This window comes from Myotis myotis, unplaced genomic scaffold, assembly GCF_014108235.1.
Source record: "Myotis myotis isolate mMyoMyo1 unplaced genomic scaffold, mMyoMyo1.p scaffold_m19_p_21, whole genome shotgun sequence".
In the NCBI taxonomy this organism is placed as follows: domain Eukaryota; kingdom Metazoa; phylum Chordata; class Mammalia; order Chiroptera; family Vespertilionidae; genus Myotis; species Myotis myotis.
This window is the reverse complement of record NW_023416326.1, coordinates 3,207,245-3,222,561: the sequence shown is the minus strand read 5'-3', so window position 1 is coordinate 3,222,561 and position 15,317 is coordinate 3,207,245. Positions and strand designations below refer to the sequence as shown.

The window sequence follows — 15,317 nt, the reverse complement described above, 5'->3', positions numbered from 1 at the left end:
ATCATGGATCGGCTGCCTCCTGCAGGCCCCCTCACTGGGGATCAAGCCCAGAAGCCCATTTTCCTGACCCAGCATCGAACCCTGACCTCAAGGTCGATGCTTGTCCACTGAGCCACGCTGGCCGGTGAGGCAGAGATATTTTTTGTTAAATATATGTTATTGATTTTTTACAGAGAGGAAGGGAGAGGGATAGTTAGAAACATCGATGAGAGAGAAACATCGATCAGCTGCCTCCTGCGCACTCCGTACTGGGGATGTGCCCGCAACCAAGGCACATGCCCTTGACCGGAATCGAACCCGGGACCCTTCAGTCCGCAGGCCGACGCTCTATCCACTGAGCCAAACCAGCTAGGGCAGAGGCAGAGATATTTTAATAGGACTTTAATTACAAGTTCTACACAGTTCTTGGTGGGGAGAAGGGACCGAGCGAGGCAAGAACCACACCTGGAATGGCGACGAGAGGCTGGGCAATTGTTTACTGAGTCCGCCCAGTTCTAAGGCGTGTTTTCAGGACGCTATTGCAGTACTTACTGCATGAAAAGGTATGTGTGAAAAACATGGCTGTCAAATACAATGCACATATTAAATAATCCACGTATTTCCCACTGGACATCGAAGCCTTTCATTCGCCAGGTCTTCCTGCTACCGCCTCTCCCCGCGTGTCCTTAGACGGCGCACCACCCCTCGCCGCGTGTCCTTAGACGGCACACCGCCCCTCGCCGCGTGTCCTTAGACGGCGCACCGCCTCTCGCCGCGTGTTCCTTAGACGGCGCACCGCCTCTCCCCGCGTGTCCTTAGACGGCGCACCGCCTCTCCCCGCGTGTTCCTTAGACGGCGCACCGCCCCTCGCCGCGTGTCCTTAGACGGCGCACCGCCCCTCACCGCGTGTCCTTAGACAGTGCACCGCCTCTCGCCGCGTGTTCCTTAGACGGCGCACCGCCTCTCCCCGCGTGTTCCTTAGACGGCGCACCGCCTCTCCCCGCGTGTCCTTAGACGGTGCACCGCCCCTCGCCGCGTGTCCTTAGACGGTGCACCGCCTCTCCCTGCGTGTCCTTAGACGGCGTACCGCCTCTCGCCCTCGTGCTTCGCCCGGTGGTACTTGACGTAGTCGTTGTGCAGCTCCTTGAAGACATCCCGCACTCCCGGCGGCAGCGAGGCGCGCAGGAACTGCACGTCGGGCTCGATGCAGAGGTCCAGGATGAGGTAGATGCCCTCCTGCAGGTGGCCCTTCACGGCCGGGTACAAGGTGACCTGGGAAAGGACACACCCCGTGAGCGAAGGCAGGCCCGGCGAGGAATTCCCACGTCTGCCTCCAACTTGAGAAAGACGCTCCTTGTAAAACACCGTTTTGCACACAGCTGACATAGCTGCACAAGCCCATCTCGAAAGTTTATCGTTTGGGGAAACAGAAGCCAACTCAAGTGCACAAAAGCCTGGAATGAAGCGTCACAGGGGGCAGCTGCAAGTAAATAAACACACGAGGCCTATGTGTTTACAGGGGCAGTGACATTTGGACTCTGGCCCTAGCTGGTGTGGCCCAGGGGCTAGAGCATCGGCCTGGGGACTGCAGGGTCTCAGGTTCAATTCCAGTCAAGGGCACATGCCCCCGGGTTGTGGGCTCGATCCCCACTAGGGGGCGTGCAGGAGGCAGCCGATCCATGATTCTCTCTCATCGTTCAAGTTCCCCCCCCCCCCGCTCTCTGAAATCAATAAAAGGCGGGGAGCCGGCTTACCTTCTGCACCTCCGTCACGTACTGGGCCACCATGAAGGGGGAGAACACGGTGAAGTCCTCGGCCCGGGCGGCGATGTGGCTGTACATCCTCTCCACCAGGCGGGCGCACGCCAGCACCCCGGCCAGGTCCTCCGCGCCACCTGCATGGCAAAGCGTGTCCGAACCCGTCAGCCCCCCGCGTGTGCGCTCCCCCCTCCTCATCTCACAGCGCCCCTCCCTCCCACTCTCTAATCAGCTCATTCTGCAGACAGGACAGAGGGTTGCGGGGGGGGGGGGGGGGTGACGAGGGGGGCGGGGACGGGGACACGTATGTCCAAACATTTCGCTACGTAACGAAGGGAAGGACCGTTAGAATACCAGGAGCCCGTGGCTGTTTCCTGAGGCTCCGAGAATAATCAGGACTTTCAGGCTGAAGTCGGGGATGGCTGTTGTATTTTAAAAGGAGACGGATCTCTACCAGGAAGGCTTAAAACGGGGACAATGGGAAATTTTTTTAAAGCGCTCCTTGACATGTGATTTTTAAAGATAAGAGGGGCTCAGTCGCGTCACTGCCTCCTTACACAGTTTCAGAAATTGTGCGGGGTTTTGCTCTTACAGACAGATACATGCGACCCCATGATTAGTGTCTTCCCAGCTTTCTTCCTTTTTCTTTTTTAAAGAACGGCCTGTTGATTTTGAGAGAGAGAGAGGAAGCCATGGGGTAGCTGAAGTACCTTTATCCTTCTGCCGGCCTTCATGCATCACCGCAAACACCAGCCGGTGGAAGCAGTTCAGGAAGGAGGGGACGGCTTTCAGCATCACCTGGAATAAACACGGGCCAAAGAAAGACAGGAACGTCATCGCTCATTTCCACTTCTCTCTCATTAAAGGGGCTCATCGTCGCCCTGTGAACCGGGAGGTCACGGTCGATTCCCGGTCGGGGCACAGGCCCGGGTTGCGGGCTCCATCCCCAGTGTGGGGCGTGCAGGAGGCAGCCGATCCGTGATTCTCTCTCATCACTGATGCGTCTATCTCTTTCTCTCTCCCTTCCTCGCTGAAATCAATAAAAACACATTAAAAAAAAAAAAAGAAAAAAGGCAAGGCCGCTGGTCCCGGCCCCTCACCTTGGGGTGGCACTGCAGGATGGTGAAGAGCACGCTGTGCACCCGCGGGAAGACGCGCCCGAACTCCGGCGGCTTCAGGCGGTCCAGGGGCACGGCCAGCAGGATGCTGAAGGCCAGGCTGACGTGGTGCGGGTTGCGGATGGCCTCCTCCCCCCGGCGCAGCAGGGCGGCCAGGACGTCCAGGATGGGCTCGACCACCGCCAAGGCCGCGGGCTGCTCCTGACACGCCTCTCGGTTTTGCAGCTACAGGACGAGAGGGAATAGAGGAGCGGTTCTCAACCTGTGGGTCGCGATCCCTTTCGGGGTTGAACGACCCTTTCATAGGGGTCGCCTAAGACCATCGGAAAACAGATCTATAATTACATATTGTTTTTGTGATTCACCACTATGCGTTAATGATGTTCAATGTGTAACAATGAAAATACATCCTGCATATCAGATATTTACATGACGATTCATAACAGTAGCAACATGACAGTTATGAAGTAGCAACGAAAATAATTTCATGGTTGGGGGTCGCCACAACATGAGGAACTGTATTAAAGGGTCGCGGCATCAGGAAGGTTGAGAACCAGTGGAATAGAGGGAAGAAAAGGAAGGTGATTCTAGAAGCAGCAACAACAAAGCCTGAAGCAGGCAGAGGTAAGAACGGAGGTGGCGTAAGTCAGGGTGTCCCAACTCCCAACGGCGTCGATGGGGTCAGTGGGCAGGTGGAAGTGACGAGGACGCTCCGCCCTTGGTCTGGGCGGGAAGAGGGGTGACGGTGGGGGAGGGGAGGGATGTGGGGGAGCCCACACTCACCGTCAGAGCCGTGATGATCTGGGGGCTTGCCCGCCAGAACAGACGCGCCTGCTCCTCGCTGACCGGGCAGCTCAGCAGCAACTTGATCAACGTAACAGCCGACAAAATGGCCTGCGGAGAAAGAGGAGGAACGTGGCAGAGACCGCCCACTCCGAGAGGCCCACCCTGGGACCAAGCGGCCCCCGGCGCCCAATCCACGGGCCGGGCCTGGGTGGGACCTGGCCGGGAGAAGTCCCGGGGCGATGCGCTTCCTGTCACCAAAGGAGGATTGAATGGATACAGCGAGCGGACCTGGGGCACAGCGGAGGTCATGTCAACAGCGTCTCCCGAAACCGACACGTGTATAAGTGTCAGGATGGGGACCTGCAGGGCCGCACACGGGCACAGCCATCTACACGCAGAGGCCCTCTCAAAGCCAGGGCCTGCCCGGCCGGCGTGGCTCAGCGGTTGAGCGTCGACCTATGAACCAGGAGGTCAGGGTTCGATTCCCCGTCAGGGCACAGGCCCGGGTTGCGGGCTCCATCCCTAGTAGGGGGCGTGCAGGAGGCGGCCGATCCATGGTTCTCCCTCCTCATTGGTGTTTCTCTCTCTCCCCCTTCCTCTTTGAAATCAATAAATATACATATATGTAAAAAAAATAAATAAAACTAGGACCCGAACATGCTGCAGACACACACAGCAAAAATGTCCACAGGTGGGCAGTGCCGGGCGACAGAGAGCAGCCCTGGTCCAGCCCGGGCCTCGGGCTCGGGCTCAGGAGATGGGCGTCCTCGCTCTGCCCCACGCTACCCTCAATGATCCACCCCCTCCCCTCCCACCCAAGTCAGAGCCCCATCCCTGTGCTGGTCGTCATCCGGAGTCAGGCTTAGAACCAGAAACCCCGGCCTGGAATCCAGGGCCCTGAAGCAGAGCTGCCTCCATGAACCCCCTCTCCACCTAGAGTCCCCACTGGTTTGCGTTTGGTGTTAGGGGGGACCCGGCACCTTCAGCTTCCCCGTCTGAGCTCCCCGCCCTCATTCACGCGCCTGCCGGGCGAGGGGGAGGGCCACCCACCGGCTGGTCTGCGCTCCACGCGTTCCTGAGGTCCAGCCCCCGGAGCACCCACTGCAGCATCGCCCGGAAGTCCTGGGTCGTCCCGGCCGCCAGCAGGTGGGCGAGCAGGGCTCCCAGGTGAGGCTCGATGGCCTGAACCGCCGGAGCCGGAACGGTGGGGTCTGCGGGGAAGACAAGATGGACAGAGGGAGGGGAGAGACATCAGCGCGGCCGTGAGCTGACAGACACAGTGTGCCGCCAGGGAAGGCCACGCTTAGGGGCCCGGCATTCCCAGCCAGAGGGCTAACCTCTGGACCACACGGACAGCCGACTGTTACTTTATCATTTTCCTACCATCTTTTGTCTCCCCTAGGCGCCCCGACTGGGGCTGGGGATGGAGCCTGCAACCGAGGTTCGTGCCCTGAACCGGGATCGAACCCGGGACCCTTCAGTCCGCAGGCTGACGCTCTACCCACTGAGCACACCGGCCAGGGCCGTTTTTCCCTATTTCCCTTGAATTCTTTTATAAGACCAGCAGGGTCACGGGGGTGGGCGGGTACTTTCAAGCAGACGGCCACGTGGAAGGGATAAGAGCATCATCCCCCCACCTCCGGGGACTGCCTGGGGGAGTCTCTCACTCAATGCCCCCTGGCCCATGGGCTCCTAACAGAACCCCAGGCGAGGACATCCAGGGCCCCTCACCGTCTGACCCCAGCTTGTCTGCCCGGCCCCGTTTCAGCCGTGGGGCCGCTGCACATGGCCAGGGCACCTTCCCGTGCCCCGGTCTTGACTTGCTGCATCCGGCACTGAGGGCGGAGGGACCGAAGGCTGGGAGGTCTGGTCCCAGTTTCCCACAAGCTGTGAGATCCCAGCCTCGGGGCCTCTCTGACCCTCAATCCCCTCCCCAGGGAAATGCCCTGCGGAGTGTCGACCACACGCCAGGCTGGCCCGCCATCCCACTGGCCCCCGGGCCGCCCCAGGCCGCGGAACTCCTGCTCTGCCTGCCTGCCCGCTGGCCGCAGAGTCAGCCCGAGGGGAGCCCCCTTACCTGCGAGAACCCTTCTCACAGACTGAAACACGGCGGTGAAGACAGACTCCCCCTCGGGGTGGAGCTCTGGGGCCGAGAAGAAGAGCGCCAAGAAGCTCACGGCCGCCTGGAAGGCCGGGGCGTCGGTGGCCAGGGCGGGCAGCTCCGCCAGCAGCTGCGAGTACACGCCCCGGTAGAGGTCCGGGTGCGAGAGCCGCGTTCCGTCCGGCGCTGGGGACGCCCCGGGCCCGGGGTGCTGGCCCAGGTCGGCCTCCAGGAGGGCGCTGACCGCGGCGAGGAGGGCGGCGGGCGGGGGGCCGCGGGCCGCCCAGGGCTGGAGCACCGCGCCCGTCCGCAGCACCGCCTGCCGCAGCAGCCCCGGCAGCGCCTCGGGGGCGTCCGGCTGCGGCCTCCGCTCGCGGACCACGGGCCCCAGGACGCGGCACAGGGCGGCCAGCGACGCCAGCAGGAGCTGTCGGCCCAGAGGGCGGGGCTGTTCCCGCTGTCTGCCCGCGGCTGCCTCCGTGTACGCGCTGCACCCCGAGAGGAAGGCGAGGATCTTCCCGAAGTTGAGCACCAGGCTGTGCTTCACCTGCACCAGCATCTGCAGGAGCTGCTCCAGGAAGGTCTCCGCCGCCCGGAGGAACTCCCGCCAGGGCGCGGCGTCCCCGTCCACGCGCAGCCCGCGGCAGGCCCTGAACAGCGAGGTCAGGGCGATCTCGCAGAGGTCGCTGGCGTACATGACCTTGAGCACGGAGCGGCCGCTCTTCCCTCGCTGCAGGCGGCCGAGGAGCCGGTAGCAGGTGGTCAGAAACGTCAGGGCCAGGGCCGGGGAGCAAGAGCCCCCCGGCACGGCGAGGGCCGCGGACAGCAGCAGGAGGAAGTAGTGCGTGTGGCGGGGGGGCGCCAGGCTGTCCAGCTGCAGGGCGGACACGACCTCCAGCAGCCCCAGGAGGCGCCCCAGCGGCTCCTCCTCCAGCCGGATGGGGAAGCCGCCCTGGACCAAGGAGAGCAAGCTCTGGGCGACCTCCCCTCTGGGTTCTGTTCCTTCGGGTCCCACTTTGGCCAATCTGGTTTCCCAAGGGGTCCCGTCCACAGGGTCCTCCTCAAAGAGCCAGGGCAGCTGCTGGCGGAGAGGCCCCGGGTCGCCCCGGGCGCCCGCGCGCAGGACGCTGGCGCAGCCCTCGGCGAGGCTGGTCAGGAAGGCGGCGTACAGGGACGGAAGCTCTGGAAAGAGGGGGCTGCGGACCACGGCCTCGGAGATCTTCCCCAGCGTGACCCGCGGCTCCTCGTCGGCGGGGCCGTCCTGAGCCCCATTCACGGGCAACGTCCTCAGCAGGACGCCGGCCAGGTACCGCACGTCGCCCGGCCCGAGGTAGGGTACTAAGATGGTGAGGTTGGACACCACCAGGTGCCAGTGTGCGACGGGGTACGTGTCCGCGCTCACCGTGCCCACCTGCCCATCCCAGGCAGCCGCCGTCCCCCGGGCCAAGCCCTCCCGGCCGGAACCCAGGATGTAGGTGGCATCGGCCCTCAGGGCCTGGAGGGCCCCTTCGGACTGCGAACCCGTCTGCACTAAAGTCCTCTTCATCTTCTGCAGGTGGAGCTGCTCCAGGCAGTACCTGCCGACGGAGTCGAACCGGGCCGCGGCCTTTTCGATCTTCCTCCAGCTGCGTGCTTCCACGCCCGGGAGCAACGGAGGGAGGCCTGAGCTCTCCAGGGCCTCGGCCGTGAGGGCCCCCGACGACGACGCGGAGCGATACTGGCTGCAGTGCAGGCCGAACGTGGCGTCCACCTGGGCCCAGGTGTGCGCGAGCAGCAGCGCGGCATCGCCGACCTTCTGCAGCCACAGCTCCGGCCCCGGGCCCGGGGGCGCCAGCAGGAGGCCCAGCAGGGGCTGCACGAGCTCCCGGAGCATCCGCTCCATGGTGGCCCGCGTCCGCCGGACCACGGGCAGGGGCGTGCCGCCGTCCGGGCACCGCGTGTGGGCCATGACGCAGTGCAGCAGCGCGCTCAGGGACAGCGCCTTCAGGGCCATGTCCACGTCGCCCCGCAGGCAGGGCAGGACGGCGGCCCCGAACTTGTCCAGCACCAGGGCCCATGTGTCCAGGATCTGATTCGGGGGCAGGTCCAGGAGGCCCTCGCGGAGGGCCGAGGAGGGGCCCGCGGCCAGCACCGGCGGCCTCAGTGCCTCGGCGGCCGGCCGGCAGATCACCCCCAGCACCTCCTCCAACAGCCGCGGCACCTGCCGGAGCTTGACGTACGTCTGGAAGAGCGTGTGCACCAGGGCCTCCTGGGCCTTTCTGGTCCGGAGCTCGGTCACATCGGCGTCGATCCACGCCGAGGCCAGCAGGTCGTCCAGGTCGGGCTCCAGGATCAGATGGTTCAGCGACAGCAGCGCCCGCAGGCAGCGGAACCAGGCCGGCACGGAGGCCTGCGGGTGGCTGACCAGCAGCTCGGCCAGGCGGCGGTAGAAGCGGAACTGGGCCTCCCCGTGGCGGATCCTGTCGGCCGCGATGTTGTAGATGTTGTTGTTGGCCACGGAGGCCAGCAGCTGCTCCACGACCAGGAGCTCCGTGGTCCAATCGGACGTGGACAGGGCTGGCCCCGGCCCCTCCTGCAGGCGTGCCACCCTCAGGCAGCCGAACAGCCGGGGCAGCGCCTGGAAGCACAGGACCTGGGTCCCCTCCTTGAGGTACGAGTCGAGGAAGAGCTTGTACAGCAGGGCCACCGAGCTGGCCACGACGGCGGCGTGGAGGGGCGGCTCGCAGTAGCCGGCGTCCGCCAGCCGGGCGATCACGGTGGCCGTGGGAGCCAGCAGGTTCTTCATGGCGCCCATCTTGGTGTCCTCCGGCGGCTGGTCCAAGAGCTCCTCTTTGTAGGACGAGAGCAGCTCGGGCTGGAAGGCACCGCCGCGCAGCACGGCCTCCAGCTGGCTCCGGAGGTCCCGGCTCAGGGCCGGCCGCAGCTGGCCCGGGCCGGCCTGCGCCCACGTGCCCCCCGAGAGCAGGTGCCTGAGGACCAGGCAGGGCTGGAGCAGGTGGCCGGTCACCTCCCCGAAGGCCCGCCTGGGGTTGACCTGCTGCTGCTGGACCGAGAGGTAATGGCCCAGGGCCAGGTGAGTGACCTCGAACAGCAGGGCCGGCGCCGCGGAGGCCTCCGGCTGCCGGCAGGCCGCCCGGCACAGCTGGCTCAGCAGGGCCACCAGCAGCTCCTGCCGGGCCGTGTAGATGACCGCGAGGGCCGGCGTGGACAGGACGCCCTGGCAGCAGCTGAGCACGGCACCGACGTGCCTCTGGGATCCCGACAGGGAGAACTCGGCGATTCTCTCGTTGATGACCTGAGCGTTAGGAGAGAAAGGAAGAAAGCTCATGACCGACCCTAAACCCACACACACACGCCCAAAATACAACAGAATCAAGCCACTCACTCCTTACCTCATCTTGATTTAAATAAAACTAAAAAACTAAAAAAAGGAATGCCAGTACTCGGCCTTCCTGGCTTAGTGGTTGAGCATCGACCTAGGAACCAAGAGGCCACGGTTCGATTCCCGGTCAGGGCACAGGCCCGGGTTGCGGGCTCCATCCCCAGTGTGGGGCGTGCAGGAGGCAGCCGATCAGTGATTCTCATCATTGATATTTCTCTCTCTCTCTCACTGTCTCTCCCTTCCTCTCTGAAATCAATACAAGATATTTTTAAAAATAAATAACAGAATAAAAATTTTAAAAAGTGACACACAATTTAGAACATACTTTCAAGAACCACTAGAGCCTATACGGCTTCAGGCAGTTCAACCTGTTAACCCTTCCTCTGGCCGCCTCCCCTGCTCTTCTCCCTCTTCCTGCATGCACGTGGGCGAGGCAGTGTGGGGCGAACAGCACCAGCCTGGCAGTCAGGCAGGCCTGGGCCACTGCCTCGCTGTGTGGCTTTCAGCAAGTCACTTAACCTCTCTGAGCCTGGCACACAGAAAGCGCTCCTTATCAGTGCTTTCTATGGTCACCAGCTATTCCCAGCGTCTTTGCAAATACTCCCGTTTTGACAATGAAGCTCATAATTCTGATCTGAGACTTCAAAATCACTCTGAGTCAGGAATCTGAGGAACTTCCAAACCAGATTTTGGCCTCTGGTCTCCCCTTCAGGCCGACAGGAAGGGGGTGGGGGTGGACGGTGTGTGTGTGTGTGTGTGTGTGTGTGTGTGTGACAAAGTAACATTATTGGCTGGCTATCTCTTCCAGTTAAAAAGATAATCAACAGCCACCTCATGAAATAGTTCTAAACTTTTCCTGATTAAACAACAAAGTACTCAGCCCAGCGTAGAGCATACGATACTTCTTCGATGAACAACAGTCATTATTATAACTCTAACTACAGGCCCAGTGCACAAATTCGTGCACAGTGGGGTCTGGCTGGCTTGCCCCAATCAGACAGATCAGCGGTGGTTGGCAGCCTGTCCCTGCCCCTAATTGGGGGGGGGGGGGGGGGGGCTGATTGGGGCCAGGGCCGGCTGGGGGGAAGGGGCCGCAGGTGGTTGGCCGGCCGGCCCTGCTCCCGCGTCAAACTCCAGGTGGAGTGGACAATTTGCCTATTAGCTTTTTATTATATAGGATTTTCTTTCTTTCTCCCCTACCTTGACATTTCCTGCAAACTGATATAATTGACCCTTACACCAATAAGAAGCCTCCCACGCTGAGAGGAAGTCGAGAGAGGTGCACGTCACACACACAGCACAACACAAGACACTCCTACCTTGACCAGGGAGATCTGGAGGGTGACGGTCTTTCCATTCTTGAGGAGGTGCTGCAGCTTTTTGCTATGCAGAATGTTATCTACGTAGACCCAGAGCCTTTCAACAATGTCCTCCTTCAGTTCAAGTTTCTTCTTATAAAATGAGACTAATGATTGGCTGGCCCAGTCAAGTAATACCTAAACGTGGAAGAAATAGACTCTGAAAAGGAGTGGAGTTATTTGCCAAGAAATAAAAACACTGGGCATTTACGGAGACATCCCAGGGACAACCAAATCCAACTGCCAGGGGGAATCCTCGCCTCTAAGACCCACCTTCGGTAATAGCCTATTACATAGATGCTTTCACATTGTAAAATTATTATTATTACAGAATAAAAACAAGTTGGTCTTCATCTGAGGTCAATAAAAAGTTTCAAGTGAAATTCTAGCAGTTTCTTCTAACTTCTCTATACAGTTATGCTAAATTTCTCAAGTTAGAAGCACAACAATGGCTCACAACGGCCACAAAATGAAGCGAAAATGCGGAGTTAAAAGGCAGGGGTTTGGCCTGGCCGGCATGGCTCAGTGGTCATGGTTCAATTCCCGGTCAGGGCACATGCCCGGGTTGCGGGCTCAATTCCCAATGTGGGTGTGCAGGGGGCAGCTGGTCCATGATTCTCTCTCATCATTGAAGTTTCTATCTCTCTCTCTCCCTCTCCCTTCCTCTTTGAAATCAATTAAAAATATATATATATATTTTAAAAAGTGCAAATTGGTAATTACAGGAAAATCATGGGGATGTATGCTACAGCATAGAAAATAGTCAACAATAATGTAATAACTATGTGTGGTGCCAAGAAGATACTTGAAATATCGAAAGGGGGTGGGGGCATTCTGTAAATTATCTGATTGTCTAACCACTATCATGTGCAGCTGGAACTAATGTAAAATAATAATGAATGTCAACCGTAATCTATATATATATATAAAAGGCTAATAATATGCAAAATGTCCTGTCCGAAGTTTGATCACTCACTATGACGTGCACTGACCACCAGGGGGCGGCTGTCAGCCAGGGAAGGGAGACACCGGCCCCGATCGGCCCTGATCGCAGGCCAGGCCTAGGGACCCTACCCGTGCATGACTTTTGTGCACCGGGCCTCTAGCAGAAAAATAACGTTTTAAAAATGCCTGCCATACCCTCCCCTTTCACCTCGCCCTGTGGAGCCCTTGCCAGGTGACTGTCCCACAACCAAGAATCTCAGGTGCAGCCCTAACTGGTTTAGCTCAGTAGACAGAGCGTCAGCCTGCAGACTGAAGGGTCCCAGGTTCGATTCCGGTCAAGGGCGTGTACCTTGGTTGTGGGCACATCCCCAGTAGGGGGTGTGGAGGAGGCAGCTGATCGATGGTTCTCTCTCATGGATGTTTCTAACTCTCTATCCCTCTCCCTTCCTCTCTGTAGAAAATCAATAAAATATTAAAAAAAAAAAAAAAAGAATCTCAGGTGCAGCTGGTTTTAGAACCTCCTGCATATGCTACTGTTCCACATCCTGTCCCTCCCCATCGTTTGACAGATGGAATCCAGCTTTGGCACTTCTTGCACTGTCTCCTTTAATACTAGCCTAGGGGTGTATGTGAACCCAATTTCATGAGCTCATGCAAATACATTAGGCAACTAAGATTGAGAATGTTAAAAAAGAGCTATGTCTTTCTTGGTTCCCTAATCCATTCCTAGAAGGCCTTAATATAAATACCAAAGCTTTTCTTTTCTCTTTTTTTAAGAAATTTTTTTTTTTTATTGATTTCAGAGAGGAAGGGAAAGGGAGAGAGAGATAGAAACATCAATGATAAGAGAGAATCATGGATCGGCTGCCTCCTGCATGGAGCCTGCAACCCGGGCATGTGCCCCACCCAGGAATCAAACCATGACCTCCTGGTTCATAGGTCGACGCTCAACCCCTGAGTCACAGGGGCCGGGCAATACTAAAGCCCCCCGTGATTTCTCAGGCAACCTTCAGCTCATCAAATTCCAAAGACGTTCAACGAAGCTCCAACAAGCAGTTGCACGTGAAACATGGCTTTGGATTTACGAACAAATGGAGCTACCAACACAGTCAGAACGTAAGTCTGGCGCCTCACTCCCCATTTGTTCGCCGATGCACGTGCTTAATTTGGAATAGGAGAGGTTTCCAAGCCTAAGAGGTGCTGACGGAGGTTTTGCCACAGAAACCGTTTGTTCATGAAACGCCTGACCGATTACTTTTCCTTCAGACATCACTTTAACTTCCAACCATGTTTCCCTCCCCAGCTTCTTCTTGGATCTTCTAACTTTTTTTTCACTAAATGTCACCATGCAGTCTACATAACCGGTGACCGTAGCAGGTTATAAAAACGTAAGTCTCGCGTTAAACTTACTTGCTCTTTTTTTGGAAGAATGCACTGGTGAGAGATCCAAGCAAAGTGCGCTAGCTTTAGTTTATCTTCCCAGGAAGTCCTCTTGCTTTTAAGCTTAAGGGAAATGCCAGAGTAAACAGCAGCCATTGGCGCACTTCACCTACGATAGAACGCGATCGGAAAGGTTAGATTAAGGTCAAACTCTACAGGCACCAGAAAATGAACATGATGAATCTTATTGTCTACATAATACATATGTGTGTGTGTGTGTGAGTATATATATATATATATTTCTTTCTTCAATGAATTAAAACACATCAACAGGCCCTAGCCGGTCTGGCTCAGTGGATAGAGCGTCGGCCTGTGGACTGAAGGGTCCCGGGTTCGATTCCGGTCAAGGGCATGTACCTGGGTTGCGGGCACATCCCCGGTAGGGAGTGTGCAGGAGGCAGCTGATCGATGTTTCTCTCTCATCCATGTTTCTAACTCTCTATCCCTCTCCCTTCCTCTCTGTAAAAAAAAAAAAATCAATAAAATATATTTTTTTAAAAAAACAACACATCAACAGAATTGTTGGGCATAAATCTATACAATAAGTTGCTGGTGCACAAGAATTTTCTGGGGGGGAATACAGAGAAAAGCAGGCAGAAGATAGGTTACACACATAGGTACGACTATTCCTACTGTGATCAAACATCGCATCCTCAAAGGTGGGTACGCCTGAATTCAACTGGGCAAACCCAATGGAAGAAGATCCATTCACACATGGCTTGGGGTTGAAAAAGTTTAAGTTTCTCTACAAATCTCCTAAAACATACTATGTATTATGTATCAGAAAAGCGTTCCATTAAGTCGTTCAAAGAGCTAAACAAGCAGTATTTAAGGAAACAATATCCCTCCAAGGGAAAAAAAAATTTAGTATAAACCCAAAGGGAGTACTGTTATTTCAGCTGCAACAGTAACTCCCCACTATAACTTTGTTAATGTGTAAACTCACAAAGACCTGCTGCTTTCCAAAAAGACTACAAAATACAGCTACACAATTAAGAGTGCAAACACAGAACACAATAACCTCATCAACAAAGAAGGAAGGCAAAACATACCAGCCACCTAGAATTCTATACAATGGAAGGATAGCTTTGAGTTTCCTAAGAGTCATAGTAAAAAATAAAGGGGGGGGGGGGATATCTCTGGTTAAGCCATTTTCATTAGATGAAAACACACGTCATTACTTCAAAAGAGAAAAATGTTCACGATCCTTAATACCGAAATTATGGTAAATAAAAAAACAAAACAGGGCAACGGAAACACCAAAAAAATAAAAAATAAAAATCGCAGTCCATGATTCTAATATAAAACTGTCAAAGCGAAAGAATTCCCGGTTGGATCACTTGCACTTTTTAAATCTATGGGCCCGGGAATGCTCCAGACCTGCCTTCGGAACTCACTCAACACGGAATGAGCGAACGCCCGTGAGGGGCACCGACATGGAGCGCGGGACCCTTCACTCCGCTACACGGGACAGGCCCGGCCCAGCGCTGTCGTTTTCCCGTTTTGCCAAAATGTCCAAAGCCCGACACCTAGTTACTTAACTTCCAAGTTCAGTGCGTTTGTAGCCACCGCCGCGGCTACAAGGTAACTTTCAACGTGTTTGCAGAATCGGCTACAAAGACGCGCAGGGACCCTCCGGGATCTACCCGCGCTCCGCTCGGGGACCCTGCAGCGGACCTGGGAAGGGGTCCCCGAGATTTCTCACGCAAAAGCTGCTCACGCGCGGTTGCCCTCGGCATCCCGCCGGGAGGGGCCGGGCCCGGGGCGGAGGGTCGCCCCCAAGGTAACCAGCTCGCCTGGAGGTCCACTCTGGGTAGGGACCGCGGACGCGGGCGCTCACCCCCGGGCTGGTCCTGGGTAGGGGCCAACCGGTCCACGATCCGCGGTCCCCGGGTGAGGGCTCACCTGGGACCCCGGGCGGCCGGCGAGGATGGAGGACGATCCCCGGGTGAGGGCTCACCTGGGGCCCCGGGAGGCCGGCGAGGATGGAGGATGGTTCCCGGGTGAGGGCTCACCTGGGGCCCCGGGAGGCCGGCGAGGATGGAGGATGGTTCCCGGGTGAGGGCTCACCTGGGACCCCGGGCGGCCGGCGAGGATGGAGGATGGTTCCCGGGTGAGGGCTCACCTGGGGCCCCGCGCGGCCGGCGAGGATGGAGGACGGTCCCCGGGTGAGGGCTCACCTGGGGCCCCGCGCGGCCGGCGAGGATGGAGGACGGTCCCGGGTGAGGGTCCCCTCCAGGCCCGGCCGGGACAGGGACCGCGGGCGGGGGCGGAGCGCGGGGCGGCCGTCGGGGCTCCGGGGCTGCTGCACCACGTGGGCCCGGCCCCGCTCCTTCCGACCGACGGCGGCGCGGGGCGGGGCGGGGCGCGGGGCGGGGCGCGCACGCCAGGCATCGCCAGCGGAGCGCCGAGGCGCCGCGCCCATTGGCGGAGACGGTTGCGCGTCGGCGG

The 15,317-nt window shown here is 58.2% G+C and overlaps 1 protein-coding gene across 7 annotated transcripts; it reads right to left on the bottom strand.

Moving 5' to 3' along the window:
- Nucleotides 1-354: 354 nt before the first annotated feature.
- URB2 (URB2 ribosome biogenesis homolog) lies at nt 355-15,222 on the bottom strand. Of its 7 annotated transcripts, XM_036354979.1 has the most exons (11): nt 14,992-15,222; nt 12,837-12,975; nt 10,443-10,619; nt 5,718-9,036; nt 4,691-4,851; nt 3,638-3,748; nt 2,837-3,079; nt 2,447-2,534; nt 1,734-1,873; nt 1,053-1,251; nt 355-1,020 (listed from the first exon to the last, which is right to left on the bottom strand). In XM_036354979.1, exons 2-10 carry the CDS (start codon nt 12,960-12,962, stop codon nt 1,054-1,056), a joined length of 4,563 nt encoding a protein of 1,520 aa, XP_036210872.1. In that variant the 5' UTR covers nt 12,963-12,975; nt 14,992-15,222; the 3' UTR covers nt 355-1,020; nt 1,053. The 7 variants fall into 7 exon arrangements, with proteins under 7 accessions (XP_036210872.1, XP_036210868.1, XP_036210867.1 ...); XM_036354975.1 differs by having other exon boundaries at nt 355-1,251; nt 14,937-15,222; XM_036354974.1 differs by having other exon boundaries at nt 355-1,251.
- Nucleotides 15,223-15,317: the final 95 nt, after the last annotated feature.

What these genes read in the sequence shown, in the direction of transcription:
- URB2 (XM_036354975.1), bottom strand. Translation starts at nt 12,962, where the DNA reads ATGGCTGCTGTTTACTCTGGCATTTCCCTTAAGCTTAAAAGCAAGAGG. An exon ending in TGTGAGAAGGGTTCTCGCAG is followed by an intron (nt 4,852 to 5,717) that starts GTAAGGGGGCTC and finishes TCTTCCCCGCAG; the next exon opens with ACCCCACCGTTCCGGCTCCG. An exon ending in ACGTGACGGAGGTGCAGAAG is followed by an intron (nt 1,252 to 1,733) that starts GTAAGCCGGCTC and finishes GTCCTTTCCCAG; the next exon opens with GTCACCTTGTACCCGGCCGT.